The sequence below is a fragment of the Nannospalax galili genome, unplaced genomic scaffold (assembly GCF_000622305.1).
Source record: "Nannospalax galili isolate Female #2095 unplaced genomic scaffold, S.galili_v1.0 scaffold255, whole genome shotgun sequence".
Lineage (NCBI taxonomy): Eukaryota > Metazoa > Chordata > Mammalia > Rodentia > Spalacidae > Nannospalax > Nannospalax galili.
In genome coordinates this window covers 6,533,704-6,557,817 of record NW_008338999.1, presented here as the reverse complement: position 1 = coordinate 6,557,817, position 24,114 = coordinate 6,533,704, and the positions used below count along the sequence as shown (strand labels likewise).

The window sequence follows — 24,114 nt, the reverse complement described above, 5'->3', positions numbered from 1 at the left end:
AAAAAAGGGAAGGAAAAAAAAAGAGTAGCCTTCAGTAATTTTTCATTCTTAGAGGGAAAAAGTATATGTAGCCAATTTCACAGAGGCACTCAGAAGAACACATACCTATCTACACTTTAATTTTTAAGGTTATTTTTGGTTTTGGTGTTTGGTTTTATAACATTGGGGACTGAATCTAGGGCCTGCTCATGCTAGGCAAGCAGTCTATTTGATGTTTTATTCAATCTAAAAATAAGCATTTCACATGCTTAATATCTAATCCTAAGAAGGAACAAGGGAATTCTAGGCAGCCTGGGCTAAACTTAAGTTCCAGGCCAGGCTATCCTAGAGTCATGGCCCTGCCTCAAACAAACAAAAACAAAACTAATTTTACATAAAAGCTTTTGCTATGAAAACCGTCTTTCAATCCAACCAAATAAAACAAATATATTACCTGTTCAAAGTGGTGCTGAGGGCTTGTGTTTGTCCCCAAGTCTGTTCCTGTGATTGGCAGTTCTTTAAGTTCCACGTGGAATATGTAGAAAATGAATCCATAAAGGGCTGGGCCCAGACCATTGCACAATCCTCTAATTCCTGTTATCATTCCTTGAACAACACCTACATTGTTTAAAGAATCACTTAGTACACTAGCAGCTTCTCATACTCTTAAAGTACAAATCAATCTAAAATTAAGGGTTTTAATAGATACCATCAATTTAGTATAACAGCATTAAAAACTACTTAGAAAACATCAGCTCAGTGAAGTCCAGGAGAGTACACCATGCAGATGTGTTCTCAGAACATAGAAACAAGCAGGAAAAAGCACTTTGTTTCCTTGAATCACAGCCTTTAAAGCACTCCTGGTCAAAAATCAGTCATGGATTCATGAGTACAGCTCTCAAGAATTGCCCTGTGCAACTCATATATTCTATTTGGTTTGTCTAATTTTTAATTTCTCTGGGATTCTTTTTCCAATTTAAATGCAATTGTTCACCACAGGCCTTCCCTGTTTTACTAAATGACCACTGCCATTGTTACATAACCACCCCTTTCTAGCCATGTAAAAGCATGCCCCCCTCAGAGAATGATCCTTATCTGACAGCATTCCTACAAATAAATGTTCCTACCACAAAAGTTATGTTTACCACAGCATGTATCTTTAGAGAACTGAAGCTGTATGATTTTTAAATTTGTTTTGAGACAGGGCCTCCCTTTAGCCTGGAACTTGCTATGTAAACCAGGCTGGCCTGGATCTGAGATATCTGCCTGCCTCTGCCTGGGATTAAAGGCATGCATCACCACACCCAGCTGTGCTATAGGATTTTAACAAAAGGGTTACCAATGTATCCTAAGATGTCTATCAAAACATAGCAAAACAAACATTTAGTAAAACTTCATTAGTAAATTATGGCTTGAATATACAATGTCCTCCATAGGCCCATGTGTTGAAGGCTGAGTCCCTATTGGTAGTGCTACTTGGGGAGGAGCTGGGAACTTTAGGAGAAACAGAATCCTAGGGATGGGTCCTTGAGGGTATCTTGTCCCTGGCCTCTTCCTACCCCTGCTTCCTGCTAACCATAAGGTGAATAGCCAAAGCCACATGCCCCTGCTGATATGCTGCCTTGTTATGAGGTCAACCATGGACTGAACCCTCTGAAAGTGACCCAAATAAACCCTTGCTCCTGTTTGTCAGGTGTTTTGTCATGATGAAGCCAAAGTCACTAGCATAGCCACATAATATTTAAAGTAAGAGACAAGAGACTAGAAAGCTAATACCCTAGTGCCTGCTTTCTGTTAATCTTAAAACACTACTCTGAAGATACATTTGCTTCAGTACTTGTGCCCAGAGAGAAAACACAGGACTCAATTATTGTGGGTTCTGAGATCGACTCACCCTGTTGATCAGCATCAGCAGTTCGTGAAACAAGGGCACTAACAGCTGGAAAGGTAATGCTAGACATGGCTGCGACTGCCCCAGCAGCCCACATCATCCTGCAATCAAAGCAGAAATAAATGCTTCTCCATTTTACCTGTCCAAATATAGACCTAAAAATCAAGTCATTCTTACTGGTAAGTGGCTGTGGGACAGCAAAAAGAGAAGGGTGCTTTCTCTATTTCCTAAGCAATTCTAGACAAGCCACTTAAGTATAGGCCTATGTATTCTCAAAAATCAGGAACAACTACTTATTCACAAGAATGGCATGGCATTTTGATGATGTAAAATTGGGTATCAAGTTCCAAACCATACCCCTCTGTCAGGGCCTTGTTGCTACAGGATTCTATGACGCTGATTAAATTGGCTGCTCCTTAAGAGATTCAAAAGCTTAATAATCTTGTATAAAAATGCAACCAGTCACTTAACTATAAAAATGCCACCATTATCTCCTCAAGCCACTCTAGCCACAATGTATGTTCTAAAGGAAAACCATAGCAAGAGCGATTAAAGCCAATGGCTTAGCCAAGAAGGAAGTAAAAGGGTAGGGCTGGCAACAAAAAAGCACCCAAATTAAGAAAATGGGTGTGGGGGCTGGTAGGCTGTTCATGCCCAAGTGGCTAGTACCACACCCATGTATACATGGATGGCACTAATGGGACTCAGCGAGTTAATAATTAAAACACAAAATCAAGAGGACAAGGCTGGGAGGAAACATGTTGGAGATTCTGCAAGGAGGTGGAGGGAGGTAGCTGGGGGGAGGGGGCCTATGATCAAAATAATTGTATTCATGAATGAAATTTTCCAAATACAAAAAAAATTAAGAAAATGAATATTACAATGTTTATACCTACCAAGGTTCTGAACCAAAGCCATACCACGCCAGCTGTAATATTTGAAATCCCAGACCCAGTAAGATGGTATTCTTATTTCCAATTGACCTCATGAGTAAACTCAAGACTATGGTCTGGAAGACAAACAAACATACAATCATCAGAGTAAGTTTTTAAGAAGGAAAAAAAGTGATTTCTTTCACTTTATAATGAAATATTCCTTTTCTACCATTTGGTCTTTGCGCAGTAGCTGCCCTAATCTCTATATCTGAGATCAGTGCTCTGTGCCAACACAAATCCAGATTCAGAGTCATAAAGCTCAAAGTCAAACTTTCTAGTCAGCATACTTCTAATGATGCTCAACGCTGAGATCAGGCTCAAAAGTCTCAAAAAGCTCAATGGAAATGATGGAAATGCCTGTTACATAACAGCTTGAACAAATTCAAGTCCAAGTTGGCCTTCAATACCCACAACTTTAATCTACCATTGAAACCATGAGGGCTTTACCAACTGTAGCACAGACCTGACAGGCTGGATCATGATCTCTGACACTCTGGACAGGTCACTGCACACTAAACCTCAGTTTCACCTCTTAGGAAATGGAGATGAGAGCAGCTATTTCAGAACTTCAGAACTGAATACTGTGGATGAAATGAAGCATTTACATGAAGTGCTTACCACTGTGCTTGGCACACAGGAAGCACTAATAAGTGGTGTTATGAATAGATGGGCAATTCTGTATCTCAGAGCTAACTGAAACGCAGCATGATTTCAGAAAGAAAAAAAAAAAAAAACTATTTTAACTGAAGCTGAATATGCCATACAAGACAGCAAGTAAATGTGTAGAAATAGTAAATTCAGGAAATCACTTTTTTGTCTTTTTGAGAAAGGGTTTCCCTGTAGCTCCAGCTGTCCTGGAACTCACTATGTAGACCAGGCTGGCCTCGAACTCAAAAATCTGCCTGCCTCTGCCTCCCAAGTGCTGAGATTAAAGGCGTGCTCCACCACGCCCGGCCCATGGAAACCACTATTTTATAACTGCCTGACACCTTAGAAACACCAAGTTTAAGTTAAAACTTATGCTGAGATAATCACTTGGTTTTTTGGGGGAGGGGGTGTCTTTTTGAGATAGTGTCTCCCTATTTTGCACCTCGCTGGTCTGGACATCACAGAGATCTTTCTGCCTCTGCCTCTTGAGTACTTGGATTGAAGGTATTCATTTAAGATTTTAATCAGATTTGGTCACAAGTATGCCAGTAAAAAGCAAACAATTCTAAGGCTAGGTGTATGGGTCAGACCTATAATCTGAGCACTTGAGAGGCTGAGGCAGGACTAACTTAAATTCAAGGCTAGCCTGGATTAGAGAGTGAGACCCTGTCTTTTTTTTTTTTTTTCTTCTTCTTCTTTTTGTCTTTTTTGAGACAGGGTTTCCCTGTAGTCCCAGCTGGCCTTGAACTCACAGAGATCCACCTGCCTCTGCCTCCCAAGTGCTGGGATTAAAGGCCCAGCAAGACCCTATCTTTAAAAACATTCCTAGAAGGATTTTTGAACCATCTTTCTTCTCTAAGACTCTGACTAAAGTCACATAAAGACCAAGTTCCACAGGTCTGGCTTTGTGGGATTTATTCTTCAGTAACCACAGCCCACAAAAGGAACTAACTCACTGAGAGCCAGGTACTAGCCAAGAAAAAGTTCAACTGAAAAACATTTGGATAAAACTAGTATTTTTCAGTATACAAAGTGTTTTTTCAACTTTTATTTCCTCCAATCAAATGCAACGTGTGCATGTTAGTTCCTTTTAAGGTAATAACATACTTCCTGTTGCTCATGGGTGGGGTGTGTTGGCCAGTATTACAGAAGACAACAGATTAGAAATGATTAGAGATACTCCTTCAGTTAATAAAAAAGAATACTTTGAGGATTCTCTAAGCTTTGTGGCATGTACACCCAAGACTAGCCCCAAATGCAGTACTTGCATCTCAAAAGCCTGGATTCTTTTATGACTCAAGAGGTTTACAGGGCAGAGCATGTGCTCTCATCACTGCTATGTACAACCTTAGAGACAAAAGCCCTACTGTGCTCTCATCACTGCTATGTACAACCTTAGAGACAAAAGCCCTACTGAAAAAAACAGTAATCATGATCACTGGGACCTGAGCCTACTCCTAAGGTGGGCTGCAGGCCCAGCTGTGGGGAATGCTAAGCTAAGCAGACTGACAGCTTTCAAGCATAGATCAAGATTATCATCCACACCTGCTTATCAAATACAGCCACCTCACAGCCTTCATTCAACATAGCTACTCATTACGTATTTATTTACACAATTCAGTATCTTTCTTTCTGCGGAGTTCAGCAAGAGGCTGCTCTGAATTCAGCCCTCCCCCCAACAAGAAAGCTCTCAGTGCATTATTAGCCCCCTGTTCAATTTATGTTGTTAGCTGAAGGAAAAGGTACATATATTTTCTTAAGGCCATGAGATGAATCATTCAAACTAGAAACAAAATCTAGAACTATAAGTTCCCTCCTTGCTTAGGGTCACATCCTGTACACCGTTACTACAACAGACTCACTGCCATGAAAACCTCTCACACCCACACATCTAGAGGACCCAATACTTATCTCAAGACAGGCTAACTAGAGACCTGAATTCTCTTCAGAGCAGAAAAGTTTTACCATACCTTTACATCCCCAAGTACCTACAATGAGAGCTGAGATTATCTGCTATAACTTCACTTGTCTCTATACTGGATTCAGTATCCCTAAGCCTTGCCCGGAACAGGTCATCCAGTCGACTGCTGGCCATCCCATTGTCCTCTGAGAGCATTTCATGCTGGGTTCTAGTGGTACAAGTGCATACTGAAGAAACAGGTCTGTGCTGCAGGATATGGTCTAAATTTTCCTTAATACCTTCTTTTGCCAGGCATGGTGATATATGCCTTTAATTCCAGCACTCAGGGAGCAGAGGGAGGCAGATCTCTGTGAGTTCAGGGCCAGCCTGGTCTACACAGTGACTTCCAGGCCAGCTGGGGCTACAAGGAGACCCTGTCTCAAAAAGACAAAAAAAACCCTTTCTTTTGTAATCAGGGAAGAAATGGAAAATGAATGCTGGTTAGGTCACCAACTTCTGTTCAAAAGTGTATAGTTAAACTTGGATTGTATTTATTTGTGTTTGGGGGCAAAGAGGAAAGATTATACTGAGCATCATACTGGCAAGATCCTACTGCTGGGATGTAATGAGCTGGCTTCTTGTCCCTTTTCTGTCACCAGTGCTTCACCTCTATGGTCTTTAGTGGTCTTGTCAATAGAATGAAAGGACAAAATACAATCCCTATGTTTTTCTGGGCTATCAGATGCTGTGGGTCTTGAGAAATGTCACACAAATAGAGATGACCAATGTAGTGCCATTTAATAGTGACTAAATATCCAACAGAGACTGGTTAAGTAATTATGATTCAGTCATTCAGGGAAGTTCTTAAGTGTTTATGGAAAACATGTCTGATTTTAAATGTCACAATATTCTCAAACCAACAATGAATGTACAAATTAATATATACATACTAGACAGAAAAAAATTGTTTCCGTTAATATAACTGTCATTTTGAAGATGACAGAACTGAGTTCCAAATGTTAAATGAAATACTTAAGATGAAGAACTGACAGTTTCCACTGGTAGGTATCAGTTTTGGCTAGGAATTCAGTGAACAAATATTTATCAGTTTCTTATTAAGTTGTAGTCAGTCATGTTCTGAGGACAGGCTGGTTAAGCAAGTCAAAGTATCAGGGAACACACAGACTTCCTCCTCCGGGAAGGCAGACACACATGGGCATGCTTATACACAAATAAGGTAATTCTAGGTCCTCAGCTGTTGTGAGGAAGAACAGAAGGGGAAGCAGTGTGACAGGGTTGCTGCCCGAGGCAGTGCTCCAGGGAGGCTTCTCACCCTGGGAAGGTGAGAAGCAAGTCAAAGCAAGTAGTGATAGCAAAGGCTCTGGACTGGAATTTAACAATATGGAACAGAGGAAAATGAGGTCAGGAGCTTAGATTTTATTCTAGTTGCAATTTTAAGCAAGAATGAGATTAAATTTCCATATAAAAAAAGTGCCCAACCATTGGGCAAGAAGGCACACAACTTTAATCTCAGCAGAGGCGGCAGATCTCTGAGATTTAGGCCATCCTGGTCTACATAGCAGACCTGACCCCCTCCTCCCCCCAGAGGTGCTCAGCCAAGTGGAAAATGTGCTGTGAGGCAAAAACAGAAGCTAAGACCCCAGAGCAAAGCTAACGCATGGTTTAGACTGGGTTCGCAGTCCTGAAGCAGAAGAAATGCTCCACTCGTGATGTGGCTTGATAGGCTGGGAGCTGGCAGGGGAAAACCTATTGCCACGGAGGGAGACGAGGAGTGCTGGCTTTAGCTCTGACTGTATGAAAGCCCACCAGACTGTTTAAGAACTGGCTTGCAGGTATAAATCTGGGAATCACCAGAAAGCAGAGGAATCGCCATGAAAGCACAGAAGAGAAATGTATAAACTTTGCCTATTTTCCTGTGTTAGGAACTTAAAACTCCTAGTGGTACCTACCACAGCAGTGGTGGGACTTATGGTGACAGAAGCCACTAGCTCCCCTTAGAAGACAGGTCTGTCCACAGTTAGCAGGGTCATCTTTGGGAGGAGAAGTTACTTATACATAATTTCACATAACTTCATATAACATCTCCCAACTTTTCAGTAAATCATGAGACAAAAATGTAATGATCCATATTTATATACGTACTACACACTCATTTGTTTTTGAAGGTCAATTTTCAAGGTTTTAAATTTTCTGTGTGCGTGCAAATTCACTTTCTCATGTGGAGGCCAGAGATTGATTCTGGGTCTTCCTCTATCCCTTTCCATCATTTTTTGAGACACGGTTTCTCATTAAATCTGGGATTCACCATTTTTGTCTAGACAAGCCAACAAGCCCTCAAGATCTGCTTGCCTCTGTGGTAACCCCCCTCTCACCCAGCGCTAGGGCCAAAGGACACAAGGCCATGCCCAACTTTTATATGGGTTCTAGGAATCCGAACTCAGGTCCTTGATTACACAACAAATACCCACCTGAGCCCCAGCCTACTTTTCAGTTTTCTTTTTTGGGGGGGTCTTTTTTGAGACAGGGTCTCCTGGAGCCCCAGCTGTCCTGGAACTCACTATATGGACCAGGCTGGCCTTGAACTCACAGAGATCTGCCTGCTGAGATTAAAGGTGTGCGCCACCACGCCCGGCACAGTTTTCTTTTTTAAAAAAAATAATTTTTATTTTATGTGTATGACTGTATTGCCTGCATAGGTTAAGTGCACCCATGTCCTGCAATGCCCACAGAGGTCAGAAGAGGGCATCGAAGAGTCCCTGGAATTGGAATTATGGACAGCTGTTGGCTGCCACGTGCTGGGAATCAAACCCAGGTCCTCTGCAAAGTAGCCAGTGCTCTTAACCGCTGAGCCATCTCTTTAGCACCTAATCTTCAGTTTTCAAGGTGCTTTACTTTCATCTCAAAACCTCTGCTTCTGGGTTAGAAAGATGGCTCAGGGGTTGAGTACTTACTATTCTTATAGAGGACCCGGGTTCTGTTCCCAGCACCCACACTGGCCCTTTTGCTTTGCTACTAATGCAAGTCAGAAGTAATCTCCGCTTGGTGCCTTATTCCCATTCAATTCTGAGAATTCTCTTCCTCCAGTTATGCCCACAGCTCCTCATACATTTGAACTATGACCAAATGCTACCTTGTACCAGCAAGGACTTCCTAAATTTCCCCTCTCTTAATAAAACAAAACCTTTCCTCAGTTTTTCTAAACTCTACACAGCAAGAAGTTTACTGCTCCATCTACAGTGCCTGCCCCATGGTAGGTATTAAATAAATATTTGTTGAATGAATGAATACACAGGCCAAGGATGAACAGAAATAAAACTTCTCAACTTCATACAGTTGGGCCCTAGTATAAGTCAATAAACTGCTACTATTCATAAATCTCTTAGTGACTCATTTGTATTAGTCCTAAAAAGCTGACCAGCACTAGCTTAGCTCACACAGTTAAGTTTCTGAACCTACAGATCTTAGACTCGTGGCTTTTGGTGAGTCTACCAAGGTGTCATCATTTGAATGGCCAACCTATGACACCAATCTAAAAGAGAAACTCACCTGTGCAATAATGGACAGAATGCCAAGGACTGCTATGAAGGCTGCGACACTTTCTGGGGAAAATTTCATTATCTAGAAGGTTTCCAAAACAAGTAAAATTAAAATTAATGAAAAGAAGTATAACAAATGTCATAGTAGTATACCTATTTGTGTATTAACATGAAATCTCCAGAATACCTAACAAATTTTTATTCTAATTTTAATTAACTTACAAAGAATTATATTTTTAAAAAAGAATTTTAAAAACTTCTAAAGACTTTTTAAAATTTTTTTAAATATCTTATTATTTTTATTTTGTGTGTATGAGTGTATTGCCTACACGTAGGTAAGTGCACCTGTGTCGTGCAATGCCTGCGGAGATCAGAAGAGGTCGTCAGATCCCCTAGAACTGGAATTACAGACTGTTAGCTGCCATATGGATGCTGGGAATCAAACCCTGGTCTTCTGCAAGAATAACCAGTGTTCTTAACCACTGAGCCATCTCTCCAGCCCCTTAAAAAGATTTTTAAAAAGACTGTGTGTGCATGTGTGTTTGTGTATGCCTTTATGTACATGCATGTAGGTGCCTGCAAAGAGAGGGCACTGGATCCCCTGCAGTTGGAGTTACAGGTCATTGTGCGCTGCCTGACATGGTTACTGGGAACTGAACTTGGGTTCTCACAGTAAGAGCAGTACAGCTCTTAACCACTGAGCTATGTCTCTAGCCCCTTCAGAAAAGAATTTTTCAGAAAAATTTGGGTCTTATATGAGAAATACCTTCTTATATATAGTTGATCCCTTTATTTGGATATACTGAGATACTGAACACTCAAACTTATTTTTTAGGAACTGCAATGTTTTGTGATTCTGTATAGGTAATGATAAAGGCTTCATTTCTGCCTAAAAAGACTGATGTTAAGTAGGAAAACACCCCATCTGTGTTCTAATATTGGCTACTGTTTCTCCTTATATGTGCTCTGAGGCAAAAGGAAACTGATGGCAGTGAGTGGATACAACCACCCCTCACCCTTCTAAGTATCAAACCCAAACACCTATCTTGACAGCAGAAACTGTCCTTTTGTAGTGCCTACTTAGGACTCATCAGGTCGTGGGTTTCACCCCCAGTACCAAAGGAAAAGAAGCAACAGGTACACTACACAAGACGTTAAATCTTGGTTATTGTTCCTAAAACAGTATTTGTTTTGAAAAGCTGAAATTTGTTGGTGGAATAGGATTTTACCTGTCTGAGGTATAAAAAAAAGCTGGAGTATTGGCCTGCCTCCGGCAGGTAGGAGAGGAACACCGTGATGCAGATGAGCAGCACTATGGAATCCTGGCCCACTTTCTTTAAAGACTAGAACAAAAAAGCACCATCAACGCAGGTTTCACATCAAAAACACTCACACAGCCAACCAGTTGTCTCTTTAAATTTCACCCTCCCCAAGCTAGTCTGAAAAATATTCCAAAATGTGAAAAAAAGTCTTGAGTCTGCTGTGGTGGCACACACTCATTCATAATTCTAGCACTCAGGAGGCTGAGGCAGAAGAATGTACACAGGGAGTTCCAGATAGTAGTAACGCTCCATTGAATTGAATTATGTATTTACCCTTTACCCAAAGAGAAACTTACTGCAAAGGGGTCAGCCTGCTCCCAGGAAATGGGTGCTCCCCACGATGCTGGCCGCATCTTCTCAGGCAATGACTCTGGCACAGCAACAAGGATAAAACAAATGTCTAGCAAAGCTATTGCTGTCGCTAGGACTACCACTAAGCTGTCCCCATATACTCGTCCAAGGTAAGCTCCAATTGCAGGGCTGGTGACTAAGCTGGCAGCGAATGTTGCTGAAACCTATAATCAAAGATAGACAGGAGATTAGCCAGGACACCCCAACTCCTTTACTTCACCCCACCAACACCCTCAGCACCCTGCTTTACATAGGAATTGCAGCAGCACTCTGCTCCTCTCGTGCTCACTTAGGAAGAACTGATTAAATTCTTGTCTAAAGATATGTACAAGCCCCTCAGTACAGTGGCTTCAAACTTTGTGCTGGATGTGGTGGTGCACGCCTGTAGTCCCAGCACTTTGGAGGCAGAGACAGGTGGATCTCTGAGTTCAAGGCCAGCCTGCTCTACATAGTGAGTTCCAGGCCAGATGGGGCTACAGGGAAACCCTGTTTCGAAAAGACCAAAAAAAATAAAGAAACTTTGTGCAAATAAATGCTATTGACAAATTCATAGCTAAAATGGACTTGCAAATAAACAAAAAGAAACGAAAACCTGGTCTAGTTGAGGAAAGTTTAGGGGCCCAGAGTATATACAAATGCCCCCTCTGTTAGTCATGCTAGTCCTCAGGACAGCAACAATTTTTTTGCACTTTCTAGAAACGGAGTCTTTAAAAGCATTACTGCCCTAAGGAAATTCAGTTTTATTGCAATTTCTCATTAAAATGAAATGGTGAGATGTGGTAGACTATATCTGAAATCCCAGTACTCAGGAGGATTGCAAATTTCAGGGGTATGTATTCAGGGGTAGATAAAATCAAGCTTAAAACTTGTGAGATTCTCTAAGTTGGTGGTGATAACTATCTCCATCCCAGCTAGGCCATGGGCTGAGGCAAGAGGACTGCTCAAGCCCAGGGGTTCTGACATCAGCCTGGACAGCATAGCAAGATGACATCTTAGAAAAAATAAAGGAATAGTGTTAAGCCCTTATACAAAATTGCATTTGTCACCTTTTGGGGTAGCAGAATTAGGAAGAGTAAAAATATCTAGCACTGAGAACCCCTTCAGACCCCTGGCAAAGTCCAGACAAACCTAGCACAGATAAAGTAGAGAAAACACACTACTCACAGACATATCTGGCCTACTGCACAAATGAGCTGTGAATCAGCAGATGTGAAAGCAGAGCAGACCTAATCAGTCTCTTCAGAAGAACCTAGAAATTAAAGCTAGGTCTGGAGCACAGGCCTGTAATAGCAGCTACTCAGACAGGAGTACAGATTTTCTTGGCTGGCCTGGACAACTTAGTGAGGCCCTGTCTCAAATTAAAAAGAAGGCTGAAGAAGCAGCTCCATGGCAGACAGCTTGCCTACCATGTGTGAGGCCCTAGGTTCCCTCTATAGTACTGGGAGGGAGGGCTAGGTTATTCTGTTTCCATTTTGACTTGAACTATTTTTGAAGTAGTTAAAGAGCATGCTTACTGGCTACTTTATGAACAACTACTTAAACAAATTCAATTTTAGAGATTACTTGAAAAAACACAGAAGATGGTAATACATTTTAATCCAAACATCCATCAAGAGGTAAATAAACAATATATAGTACATCCCATACAAAGATGGAATTCTACACAACACAAACAAATCAAATGACTCTCAAGATTATACTACGTGAAAGATGCTAGATACAATTAGAGTGTATTTTATGTCTTTTATATGAAATTTCTACCAAGGGCAAAAGCAGAGACAGACAGTGCAAATTGTTGTCTGGGGCTAGGGGTAAAATGGGGACAGATAGTAAATGGTCTCCAGAGTATTGTTTAGGTGGATGGAAACCTGAGTAGTGGTGGTAGTGTCAGCACCCTGAGTAGGAACAGAACTCCTGATATGTACTGTCACTGTAGTGTCAGCTACTCGAGGGCATTTACCACATCACGCTGCAAAGAGGTGACCAAAGGAACGAACAGCTCCCTTCCTGTCTTTTTCCCCTCTTCAGTTCTATCTCCCTGTGACTATCTCTTTCGGGCAGACAGAGAGAGGACCACAAAGCTCACTCATCCTTCTCCTCTAGATCTGTATTACTTCTAGATGTGTGTCATTTGCCAGATTATACCACAGCTTAGCCAAAAGTTCAAGAAAATTCTGAATTCAGAGTCCTGCCTAGCCTTGTGCAGTGGTTCATGTCTATAACCCCAGGATTTATGAGACAGAAACGGGACTGTGGTTTAAAGTCGACTGTCCGGATATAGTGGTTGCCTGCCTTTAACCCCAACACTGGAGAAGCAGAGACAAGTAGATCTCTTTGAGATCCAGGACAGCTGGGTTGATAAGGAGACCCAACCCAAATAAATAAGTAAATAAATAAACAAACAAACAAATAAATATTTAAAATATTACAGCACTTGGAAAACAGAGGCAGGGAATCTGTAAGATCAAGGTCAGTCTGGTCTACATGGTGAGTTTTAGACCAGCTGGGATTACAGGGGACTACCTCAAAAAACAAATTTTTTTTTTTTAAATTTTTTAAAAGAGCAGCTTGGGTCAGATGTGGTGGCACATGCCTTTAATCCCAGCACTCAGGAGGCAGAGGCAGGCAGATCTCTTTATTTTGATATATCACAGTGAAAGATTTATCGTCCTCTTTTTTTTTTTTTTTTTTTTTTTTTTTAAAAAAAAAAAAAAAAAAAAAAAAAAAGAGAGAGAGAGATCAACTTGGGAGGCTGGAGAGCTTTTGCAGAGGACCCAGGTTAGATTCCCAGCGCCCACATGGGGGCTAACAACTGTCCATAGCTCCAGTTTCGGGGGATCCAATGCCCTTTTTTCTGACCTCTGAGGGCACTACATGACACGGGTACAGGTACATAAATGAAGGCAATCCACTCATACATGTAAAATTTCCAGGCCAGCTGGGACTACAGGAAGACCCTGTCTCAAAAAGAATAAAAAAAAAAAAAATCAAAAAGAAAAAAAAGTGTCGGGGGGGAGGTTCCTTTGGCTAGGGCAAAATTATTTTAACATAAAATTCTCTGGACTATACACATAAAATATATTACTTTCATGTATATTTCAATAGAGTTGTTTTTAAAACCCTGGCTATCATTAGTCTCCTATCATTTAAAGTTTTAACTTTACAACCAAAACCATCAGCACTTTTTAAGTTTTTCCCTTCAGGTATCATCCATCCCCCTACCCCCCCGCTCCCCGCCAGCTTCCCAACTCCTTAATTATTTGTTATAGTACCTTTGAATCTGAAATCACAGTTTCATGAAACTAAAATTCAGTATGATACAATACCTGGTCTTTATTAAAATATATGTATCCCACATTCCTGGAAATTCATCCCTATCCTATTGCTGGCATCTAAATAATACATGCCATTATTCAACACCCAGCCATTATTCACTGGGTGTTGGCAGCAACTGCCTGTGGACCACACTGAGATAAGATGGGTATTACATTCTTTTTGATTTTTGGTCTTTTGGAGACAGGGTCTCCCTGTAGCCCCAGCTGGCCTGGAACTCACTATGTAGACCAGGCTGGCCTTGAAGTCACAGAGATCTGCCTGCCTCTGGGATGAAAGGCAGAAAGGTGGAAAGGCGAAAGACCCAGAAACATTCTTTTTAAAATTTCCACATCTTCGGGCTAGAGATGGTCCAGTGGTTACGAACACTCATTGCTCTTCCAGAGGACCTGAGTTCAGTTCCCAGCACCCATAGTAAGTAGCTCAAAGCTGCCTGTAATTCTAGTTCCAAGGGATCTGAGACCTCTTCTGGCCTCTGTGGGATCCAGATACACACATGGTACACTTACATACATTCAGGCAAAATACTTATACACATAAAAAAAAATTTTAAATCTCAAAAAAAAAAAAAAACCAACCCAGATTCCACCATAACTAAAAAAAAGTTGTAAACATACACACATAAGCAAAAACACAGTGAGTCAGAGACTAGACATAGCTCACAAAACTACAGGAAAGGTTTAGTGAACCCTGAACTTGATGTTAGCCTCTTGTAGTTTTAGATTATCTATTAAACATAAAAAAAAATTTTAAATCTCAAAAAAAAAAAAAAACCAACCCAGATTCCACCATAACTAAAAAAAAGTTGTAAACATACACACATAAGCAAAAACACAGTGAGTCAGAGACTAGACATAGCTCACAAAACTACAGGAAAGGTTTAGTGAACCCTGAACTTGATGTTAGCCTCTTGTAGTTTTAGATTATCTATTAAAGGAGAAACTTTGTAGTTTTAGATTATCTATTAAAGGAGAAACTTTACTTTCTTACTTTTAGGATTCCATGTAAAAATGTCACAGGACAAAATACACCATCATTTTAATTCTGACATGACTTACCAAGACTTCCTAAATGGTGACTATCAGATTTTACATAGTTCTGAAAAAGTTTTTTTTTTTTTTGAAACAGGGTCTTGTTAGGTAGCCAGGTGACTCATAATCCTCCAGCCTCAGCCTTCTCAATTCTGCGGTTACAGGAATGTGCCACCATATGTCTGCAAAGGCTTTTAAATGCAGTCTAATGGATGATTATCCCTGAAATGTATTTTATGCATTATGTAGTAAGGGATACTTTTGAAAACAAGACATTTTAGAGACACGAAAGGCTCAAAAGGGACAAAGATACCTACCAGCCCATATGCCATACTCCGTTCATGCTCTTGAGTTATGTCTGCAACATATGCAAATACCACAGAGAAAGTCACTGCAAAAACCCCAGAGACAGAGATAACTGCAAAGTACCACCTAGGAGTGAAAGACAGCACAAAAAAGGGTTATAACAATTACCATTACTTAAAATCTTGATTTCTATTAAAGAACTAATTCAGCCACAGCTTTCTAGGACAGCTTACAGTTAACACTTGTATAAATCCCAGGGTAGTTACTATGGAAACATGGGGCCAGAAATGGTCCTTCATAGCAACTCCACCTCTACACTGGACTATAGCACTTAAAATTAGATAACATCTGGGACTGGAGAGATGGCTCAGTGGTTAAGAGCACTGGTTTCTCTTGCAGAGGACCTGGGTTCGATTCCCAGTACCCACATGGCAGCTAACAATTGTCTGTAATTCCAGTTCCAGGGGATCCGACGCCCTCTTCTGACATCCATGGGCATTGCATGACATAGGTGCACTAACATATATATACACTCATACACATAAAATAAAAAATAATATATTCTGGAATGAAATTCCTTTTGAAATGCATGTGGCTGTCCATTTTGACTGTGGTAATGAAACTTCTTTAGTTTACCTTCCAGCATACACACGTGTTCATTATACAATCTTGGATTACACTGTGCATTCTCTATGTTTCTGTATAAAATGATGCTTTTCAAGAGAATTCTGTGTACATACTGTACTTATTAAATAAGCAATGCCTGTTTACCAAAAAAAAATTTTTAAATGAATAAAATTAGATAACATATTCTGATAAATCTTCAATCCAACTGTTGAACTGACAAGGGTTTTGCTGTTTCTACTAAAACCTGCAACAAACCAAGGGCTAATATACCCATTACTATTTTTTCACCAGAGTACCAAAAATTCAGTAAACCAAACTGATACCACTCCAGGTTTAGGTGCTCCTATATACAGAAATTGTTTTCCTTAAGTTATTTTAGCTCCTCAATTGTTAGCAAAACAAACTCAATCTTTACACTAAAGAAACCTGAACAGTTACTGCAGACCATAAACAAGGGCCAGAGAGATGGTTCTGTGGGTAAAGTGCTTGGCTGCACAAGTACAAGGACCTGATTTCAGATTCTCAGTACCCCTGTAAAAATGTAAAAAGCTGCGTGTAGTGGTTTGTGCTTGTAACCTCAGTGTTGGGGAACAGTGGCAGAGATGGCCAGATCCTAGGAGCTTGAAGACCAGCTAAGTCTAGCTCAAACAGCAAGCTCAGTAAGACTCAATCTCAAAAATATAGGTGGAGAAGTTACTGAGGAAGACATCCCAAACTACACACATGCATGCATGCGCGCGCGTGCACACACACACACACACACACACACACACAAAGGCAAAAGATATTTTGAAAGACAGACTATATTCTACCATAGATGACTCCAAAACAGGTAAGAATAACAAATCTTTTTTGTAATGAAGTTTAGCTCAAAAGTTATGCATAATCATAATGAATTTTCATGTTCTCATTCGACCAGGACTTCAATAGCTACTGAAAAGTTTTCTAACACACTGCTTTCCAAAGTAAATTTCTATTTAGCCTCTAGATCCCTTTGACTGAGATTTCATTTGCATCATTAGCATTCATTAATGGCATGGTCTTTAAAGCTGCATCTAACCTATGAGAGAAGATCCTGCCCCACATATCCCCTAGTCTTTCTAGACATACAATGGAAATAGAGACTATTCCTGGTGTGAATGAACATAAAGCTGTGAGGCAGAAAGAGCGCTAGAGAAGAAATGTACTAATGCGTAATATTATCCTGTTACTTTGGGTACTTGTTCTCTTTTATGAGTGCGGACTTTCCCTTTTAAGGTAAAAACTAACCCTAATTTTTATCAGAGCAGCCAAGAACCCAGTCTCTTCTAACTAGCAGAAACACATGCCTGAAATCTGACCAAAGATATATAAGCTATGTAAGCAGAGGCTGGATAGTAAAGAAGGCAGCATTGTGGGCTGTTGTGGAAATAATCCCAGTACTCTTAGGCTGAGGGAGAAGGATCTAGAGTTCAAGGCCAGCCTGGGCTATGTAGGTACATAGCAAGACCTTTATTCTTTTCCTTTGGTCTTTTTGAGATAGGGTCTCCCTGTAGCCCCAGCTGGCATGGATTCACTCTGTAGACCATGCTGGCCTTTAATTCACAGAGATCTGCCTGCCTCTGCCTCCCAAGTGCCTCCAAGTGCATGATGAGGGAGAAGGATCTAGAGTTCAAGGCCAGCCTGGGCTATGTAGGTACATAGCAAGACCTTTATTCTTTTCCTTTGGTCTTTTTGAGATAGGGTCTCCCTGTAGCCCCAGCTGGCATGGATTCACTCTGTAGACCATGCTGGCCTTGAATTCACAGAGATCTGCCTGCCTCTGCCTCCCAAGTGCCTCCAAGTGCATGTGCCACCATACCTGCTAGCAAGACCTTTTTTAAAAAACAAAATAGAACAAAACAAAGCACCCTTCCATCCCCCGACCCCCACCCACAAAACGCATGCTTTTCTTAGTCATATCTTCTATGGTGCCCTCTAAAGTTGACTTGATAGCCGGTGCTTTTTGGGCAGTTAAGTGACAGCTGAGAATGGAAAAATGGTTAAAGAGAAATCTTGGGCTGGAGCGATGGCTTGGGGGTTAAGAGTACTGGCTACTTTGTAGAAGACCCAGGTTCGGTTTCCAGCATCAACATGGTGGTAAACAACTGTATAACAATTTGTAACTCTAGTTCCAGGGGAATCTGACGCCCTCTTCTGGCCTCTGTGGGCACTGCATGCATGAGGTGCCCTTACATATAGGAAAAATACTTACACATAAAAATAAATAAGTAAGAAAATAAATAAATAAAGGGGCTGGAGAGAGGACTCAGTGGTTAAGAGCACTGGCTACTCTTGCAAAGGACTGGGGTTTGATTCCCAGCACCAACATGGTGGCTAACAACCATCTGTAACTCCAGTTCCAGGGATCCAATGCCTTCTCTGAACTCTGCAGGCACTGCATGACATGGGTGCACTTACATATATGCAGGCAAATATACTCATACACATAAAAATAATAAATATTTTAAAAATAAATAAACTTAAAGTCTTATTTACTGTAACTGACACATCTGGCTCTGGACTACTCTTCTTGGAGATATGTTTTATTTTAAACATATATAATTTGGGGCTTTACTGATGAAATCTATTCCTAATTAATACAAACAGTGATAATCTGTACACAATTTCTACTTAAGCAAATAAAAAGGCATTACCTCTATCAAGTCCCTAAAATACTGTTTTGAAATTCAAAAGCATGTTTGCCCACATATGGGCTAGATGTTTTCAACAGTAACATCTAGTTCCAAAACCCTTAGGAACTATTACTTAAGTACTATATTTTTCTGGAACCTTTCTCATCTATGTCGAAAAACATATTAAAGAATAAAGTAAAAATCTACACAGATTTGGTGTTCATTGAAAAATCACCCCTGGTCTTGGTCGTGGCCTGGGTTGAGATTCAGCACCCAGAGCCACAAAGAGACTCAGTTCACTCTGGCTGCCATGGTGTGGGAGGGTGAAACCTAGGCCGAAACAAGGAAAAAAATATCTACACAGATAAGTTGGCTGTAAAAAGTGCAAGAAGTAAGAAGCATTAAGAAAGCAGTAAGAGAAAGTCGGCTAAGCAACCTGAGCAGGTACGTACCATGGGCTGATCTTCATGAGAGGGATGGGAGCACATGTGAAAAACACTGTGAGCAGCAAGAAGGACTTTCGGCCCCAAACATCAGAAAGAGCACCAATAAGTGGAGCACTGAGGAATGACAACAAACCCTAGAGGAAAAAAAAGTATACCATATATTCATGAACCAAAGACACCATTTTACAGTTATTGAATTTAAAACCACTTATTTCCAGAAGAAATCAGTCTCTAAACCTTAGATAAACAATAGCTTATTTCTTGCCTATATATTAAAATTTTCTCAGATCAGATACAATCATTTGGGCTCTGCCTGGGTTATATGAAATGCCAAAGTACTTCCAATGAGAGTAAACAAATTAACTATTCCAGAAAGACTACTATACGCTAGTAACATGTTTTCAGACTGATAAATGAATTATTAGTTTATAAAATCTGTCTGGCAAATCGAAATTAAGAGTAGAGAGTTTGTATAGTAACAAACATGTTACTAGACTTTAGTTGGGGATTAAATATGAAACGCTTTATTGTAGTCTCAATCATAGCAGCTCGACATTAGCAATTCTAGACATATGCTAGATACTTGTTTGGATACTAATACATGAATTAACTGTTTATAAACTCTGCTGGTCAAATTGAACCAAAAGTAGACAACTTCTCAAACGACCACCCCCAAAAAAGTATTAAGATTATTAAGATTACTTAATACCTCAAATTATATTCTATCTAGTTATAAAAACTGATACTGGGGGCTGGAGAGATGGTTCAGTGGTTAAGAGCACTGGCTGCTCTTGCAGAGGACCTGGTTTCAATTTCCAGCACCAACATGGCAGCTAACAACCATGTGTAATGCCAGTTTTAGGTATCTGACAACCTCTCCCGACCTAAGTGGGCACTATACAACTCAGGTGGTGCACTTACATACATGCAGGCAATATCCTGATACACATAAAATACAAAAATAATAAAGTATTTTTTAAAACCCTGATCCTTGGGGCTGGAGAGATGGCTCAGCAGTTAAGAACACTGGTTGTTCTTGCAAAAGACCTGGGTTCGAATCCTGGTACCCACATGACAGCTAACAACTGTCTGTAACTCCAGTTCCAGGGGACCCCACGGCCTCTTCTGTCCTCGTGGGCACTGCATGACATGGGTGCACTTACCTATATGCAGGCAATACACTCATACACATAAAATAAAAATAGTATTTTTTAAAAAGCCCTGATACTTAGTGAATTAGGCAAGTAATATACCGAACCATGTATATACATGAATATATGTAACATACACATGACTGATCCTACCTTTACTCCTTGAATAAGACCATTCATCAGAAATGTATGTTTAGGGAAGGTTTCATGCAATACCTAAAGAATAAAAACCAAAATGAAAATCATGTGTTACATTTTAGTTTCAGTAAACTTTCTACATTACCATTTTCAAATACCCTTTCATAATACAAGCTATTAATTTTCAGATTAGCAAAGTGCTATGTACACAATTTTACAGATGAAGCAACTGAACTCCTGCTTGGCTTGGAAGCCGATCCTTCCAGTACACAATTCTGTCTTTCAGTAAAAACAACAGAGAAAGGCAGTAAGAGAAATAAAACCAAGGGGAAGCATCTTTCCTTTAGGAAGAAACATTGTGTGGAGTTAAACTTCCTGCTAGCTTGCAAGAACCACTTTAAGAACTAGAAATCCTCTCTTTTTTCCAGTTATTCTTCTTGCCGTTAACAAGAAATCTAGCAAAAAATTTACTCATTGTAAACAAGAATAGGAAAGTTAGAGGACTGGGAATGTAGCTCAGTAGTAGAGTACTTGTCTAACATATCTGAGGCCCTGGGTTTGATACCTAGCAAAGGAGGGAGTAAGACAAGAGTTTTAAAAAGTCATGATTTTGTGACAGTCATATATTAGGAATCAATAGTTCTCAATCAAGGGCTTTTTTTTTTTTTTTTGTCTTTTTGAGACAGGGTCTCTCCAACTCCAGCTGGCCTGAAACTTGCTATGTAGACCAGGCTGGCCTCAGATTTTACAAAGATCTGCCTGCCTCTACCTCCTAAGTGCTGGGATTAAAGGTGTGCATCACCACACCTGGTTTTTCTTCAAATCCCAGGTCCCAGGGACGATTACCAGCATCTAATAAGTAGAAGTCAATAATGCTGTTAAACATCCTACTTTGCACAGGGCTACTCTCCATTATTGTTGGTGATGATAATAATCATCTGGCCTCAAAACAGCAAAGTTATTACTAGGGGATGTAACTCAGTGAATACAACACTTGACTAACATGCATAAGGTCCTAGGTTCAACCCCTACTTCTCAGAAAAAAGGAAAGGCAATGTTAACTTGCGAGTTCTCTAAAAGCAAAACAAAAAAAAAATTTTTATGTGTATGTGTCTGTCACTCACACACAGGTGCCCCACAGAGGCCAGAAGAGGGGCATTGGATCCCCTGGAACTAGAATTAGAGGGGTTGTGAGCCACCTGACATGGCTGTTGGTAACTAAACTTAGGTCCTCTGGAAGAACAGTAAGCACTCTTAACCACTGAGGCATCTCTCTAGCTCCCAAGATACATTGCTGCTAGTCATAAGGACACAAGGAACTTCTCAGTATATTATACTTTAGTCCTTAAAACTGCTTCATCAGGGGTGGGAATATAGTTCAGTGGGAGAACATTTAACTAGCTTGTATGATGCTCTAGGTTCAATTTTTCCAAATTTGCCAAGACAAGTTTTAAGGCCCAGGTAGTTTGAAAATATCACTGAACAGATAACACACTTTAACTGACATAATTATCTGTGTCTTATTTGGTTCACTTGTCTAATGGCAAAGGTAAAGACTACCACAATGCTAGAAGCGCTTATCTTGACTAGAGGGGTGGGTAGGATTTCAGAAGAACCTTTATGTCGGAGTTAAGACATTGCTAAACTGCTTACTATCTTACAACAGGCATACAATGTCTCCAGTTACAAGGAAACAATACACAGTGATGCTGGATAGCTTTAGTTATCTATCTACTTGACACCCAAGGGTAGCAGGAACCTCAACTGGAGAATTGCTTCCTTGGATTGGCCTGTGGCCATGTCTGCAGGGCATTTTCTTGATTGTTGAGTGATGAGGGAGGGCCCAGCCCACTGTGGGTAGTGCCACCCTTGGGTAGGTGGTCCTATATTGTTCAAGAAAGCAGGCTTAGCATAGGCCAGAGGAGCAAGCCAGTAAGCAGCATTCCTCCATGGTCTATGCTCCAGGTTCCTGGAGTTCCTGCCTGGACTTCCCTTAGTGCTGGACTGTGCTTGAAAGCCAAATACACACTTTCCTCCCCAAGTTGGTTTTGGTCAGTGCTTTTATTACAGCAATTGAAAGCAAATTAGAACAACAGTACACAGAGAAACAGGCAAGTCTAAGAACCTCTAATCCCAGCTACTCAGTAGGCTGAGGCAGGAGAACTAGAGTTCCAGGCAAGCCCGGGAAACATAACAGTAATTCTTGGGGGAAACATAACAGTAATTCAGTATAAATTTGCATATTGAAGAACTAATGGCTCATTTTAGGTAAATGAGTCATACTTTTTAAAAAGAAAAGGATCTTAATCAAAATACATTCAAATTGCAATTCTTACAATTTTATGTACATTATTGAGGGGAATTCTTCTAATTTGAAACAAATGCAGTTTATTATAAACAAAATCACATTTTGAAGATTTTTTTATTCTCAGTCCTGTTTAGCAATATATATTATGATTATGTTCTGCATATTCCAAGTAACCTTGTTAAACATCAATATTTTATACATAAAAGGCAATGGTTATGTAGTTATAGATAAATATGCCAAGAAATATGAATTACAAATGTTCTTATAGACTACTGCAATCTACTTAAAAAGACATCCAATTTTCTATGAACAATTTTTTTGTATAAGCCTTTTTTGTTTAAAACAACCAAGCTCTCAAGAATACACACACACACACACACACACACAAGTATATATTGTCTTAAAATTCTATTTTAGGGTTCTGTAAGTTGCACACTTAAGATACAGACTCCTACTATACTAATGATCATCTGAGTGGCTTGATCTAGTAAAAAGTCATTTCTAAGGTTCCAAATCTAGGAAGATGTAGGCAATATCACCTTTAGTCTTTCTAGATCTTTATCCCAAACGAAAAGAAACTTATATTGGGAAAACAGAGCTATATGAATTGACCTCAAAATAATAAGGTGGATTAATGCAGGCCCCTAGACATCATCTTTACAAATCTGCCAAAGAATCCCTCCCTCTACCCAAGAGTGGTGACCAAGCCTCTGTTTGAACATGTCCAGTGACAGGTCCAAATTCATACACCTGTGCCACTACCCCAGATAAGAGAGAGGGTAAGGTTAGAAAAGGTAACCAAAGCAGTAAAATACAGGCCAGGGGTAAAAAAGACCATCTTTTGTTGGGAGCTGAATATTCAGGACTGCCAGGTGCAGGCTGTCTCCACACCCCACTCCCCCATCCCTCTATCCCTCTCCCCACTGCAGAAGCAGTCAATGGGATACTGGCAGGGTCTATCCTGGCTGACCCAGGGCTCAACCTATACAGGTCAGTCTCTAATAATCAGTCTCGAGGCACATGTCTTTCTCTTAGTAGTTCTGCTTGGGTGCTGCTTATACAATTACATATAATAAATGAAACTCTTCCCAGGTACATGCCTTTGTCTTAGAAGTTCTGCTTGGCTACTGCTGATGCAAGTACATGTGATTAATGAAACAGTGATTATTGAAACTGTGTGGTTCAAAGGAACTTGTTTTGTGCTATATTTCTATAGTAAGAATTTTCCTAGATGAGGAAAGGTATGAAAGCATAGTTATACTGCAATAAAGTGCCTGTTTGGTCAGCCTACTGGTCCTCCTGATCCCAGCGGTTTCTGTGTCTTTTTTCCTTCATCCCCTACCCTTCCTACTCAGGTTTTAGGATCCCCCGCAGCTGGACTGCAGCAATGTTTTCCTCCAAAACTGTAAAAGTAGTGGTATGTATATTAAACATTACTTACCACCAACGTGGGCGCTGTCAATAATCCCCAAGCAAAGAATTCCAAAAAGATGACGATAACTGCATGATAAACACTGGGAGAACCTATTCCTTGAGG

At 40.3% G+C, this 24,114-nt stretch overlaps 1 protein-coding gene and 1 non-coding gene across 2 annotated transcripts in view; one reads left to right on the top strand and one right to left on the bottom strand.

Annotated features, from left to right (window-relative positions):
* The window catches only part of Mfsd14a (major facilitator superfamily domain containing 14A), a gene marked incomplete at its 5' end in the record, with an annotated part of 26,040 nt that extends 1,926 nt beyond the window's left edge, over nt 1-24,114 (bottom strand). Inside the window, 10 exon segments of the mRNA XM_008833695.1 lie at nt 434-597; nt 1,874-1,971; nt 2,767-2,879; nt 8,921-8,992; nt 10,140-10,253; nt 10,529-10,747; nt 15,265-15,379; nt 18,987-19,114; nt 20,285-20,347; nt 24,019-24,114. Coding sequence (XP_008831917.1) covers nt 434-597; nt 1,874-1,971; nt 2,767-2,879; nt 8,921-8,992; nt 10,140-10,253; nt 10,529-10,747; nt 15,265-15,379; nt 18,987-19,114; nt 20,285-20,347; nt 24,019-24,114 — 1,182 coding nt within the window.
* On the top strand, nt 18,753-18,880 carry LOC115070498. The gene has a single exon (XR_003849653.1). It is a non-coding gene; the product is annotated as a small nucleolar RNA ACA64 (small nucleolar RNA).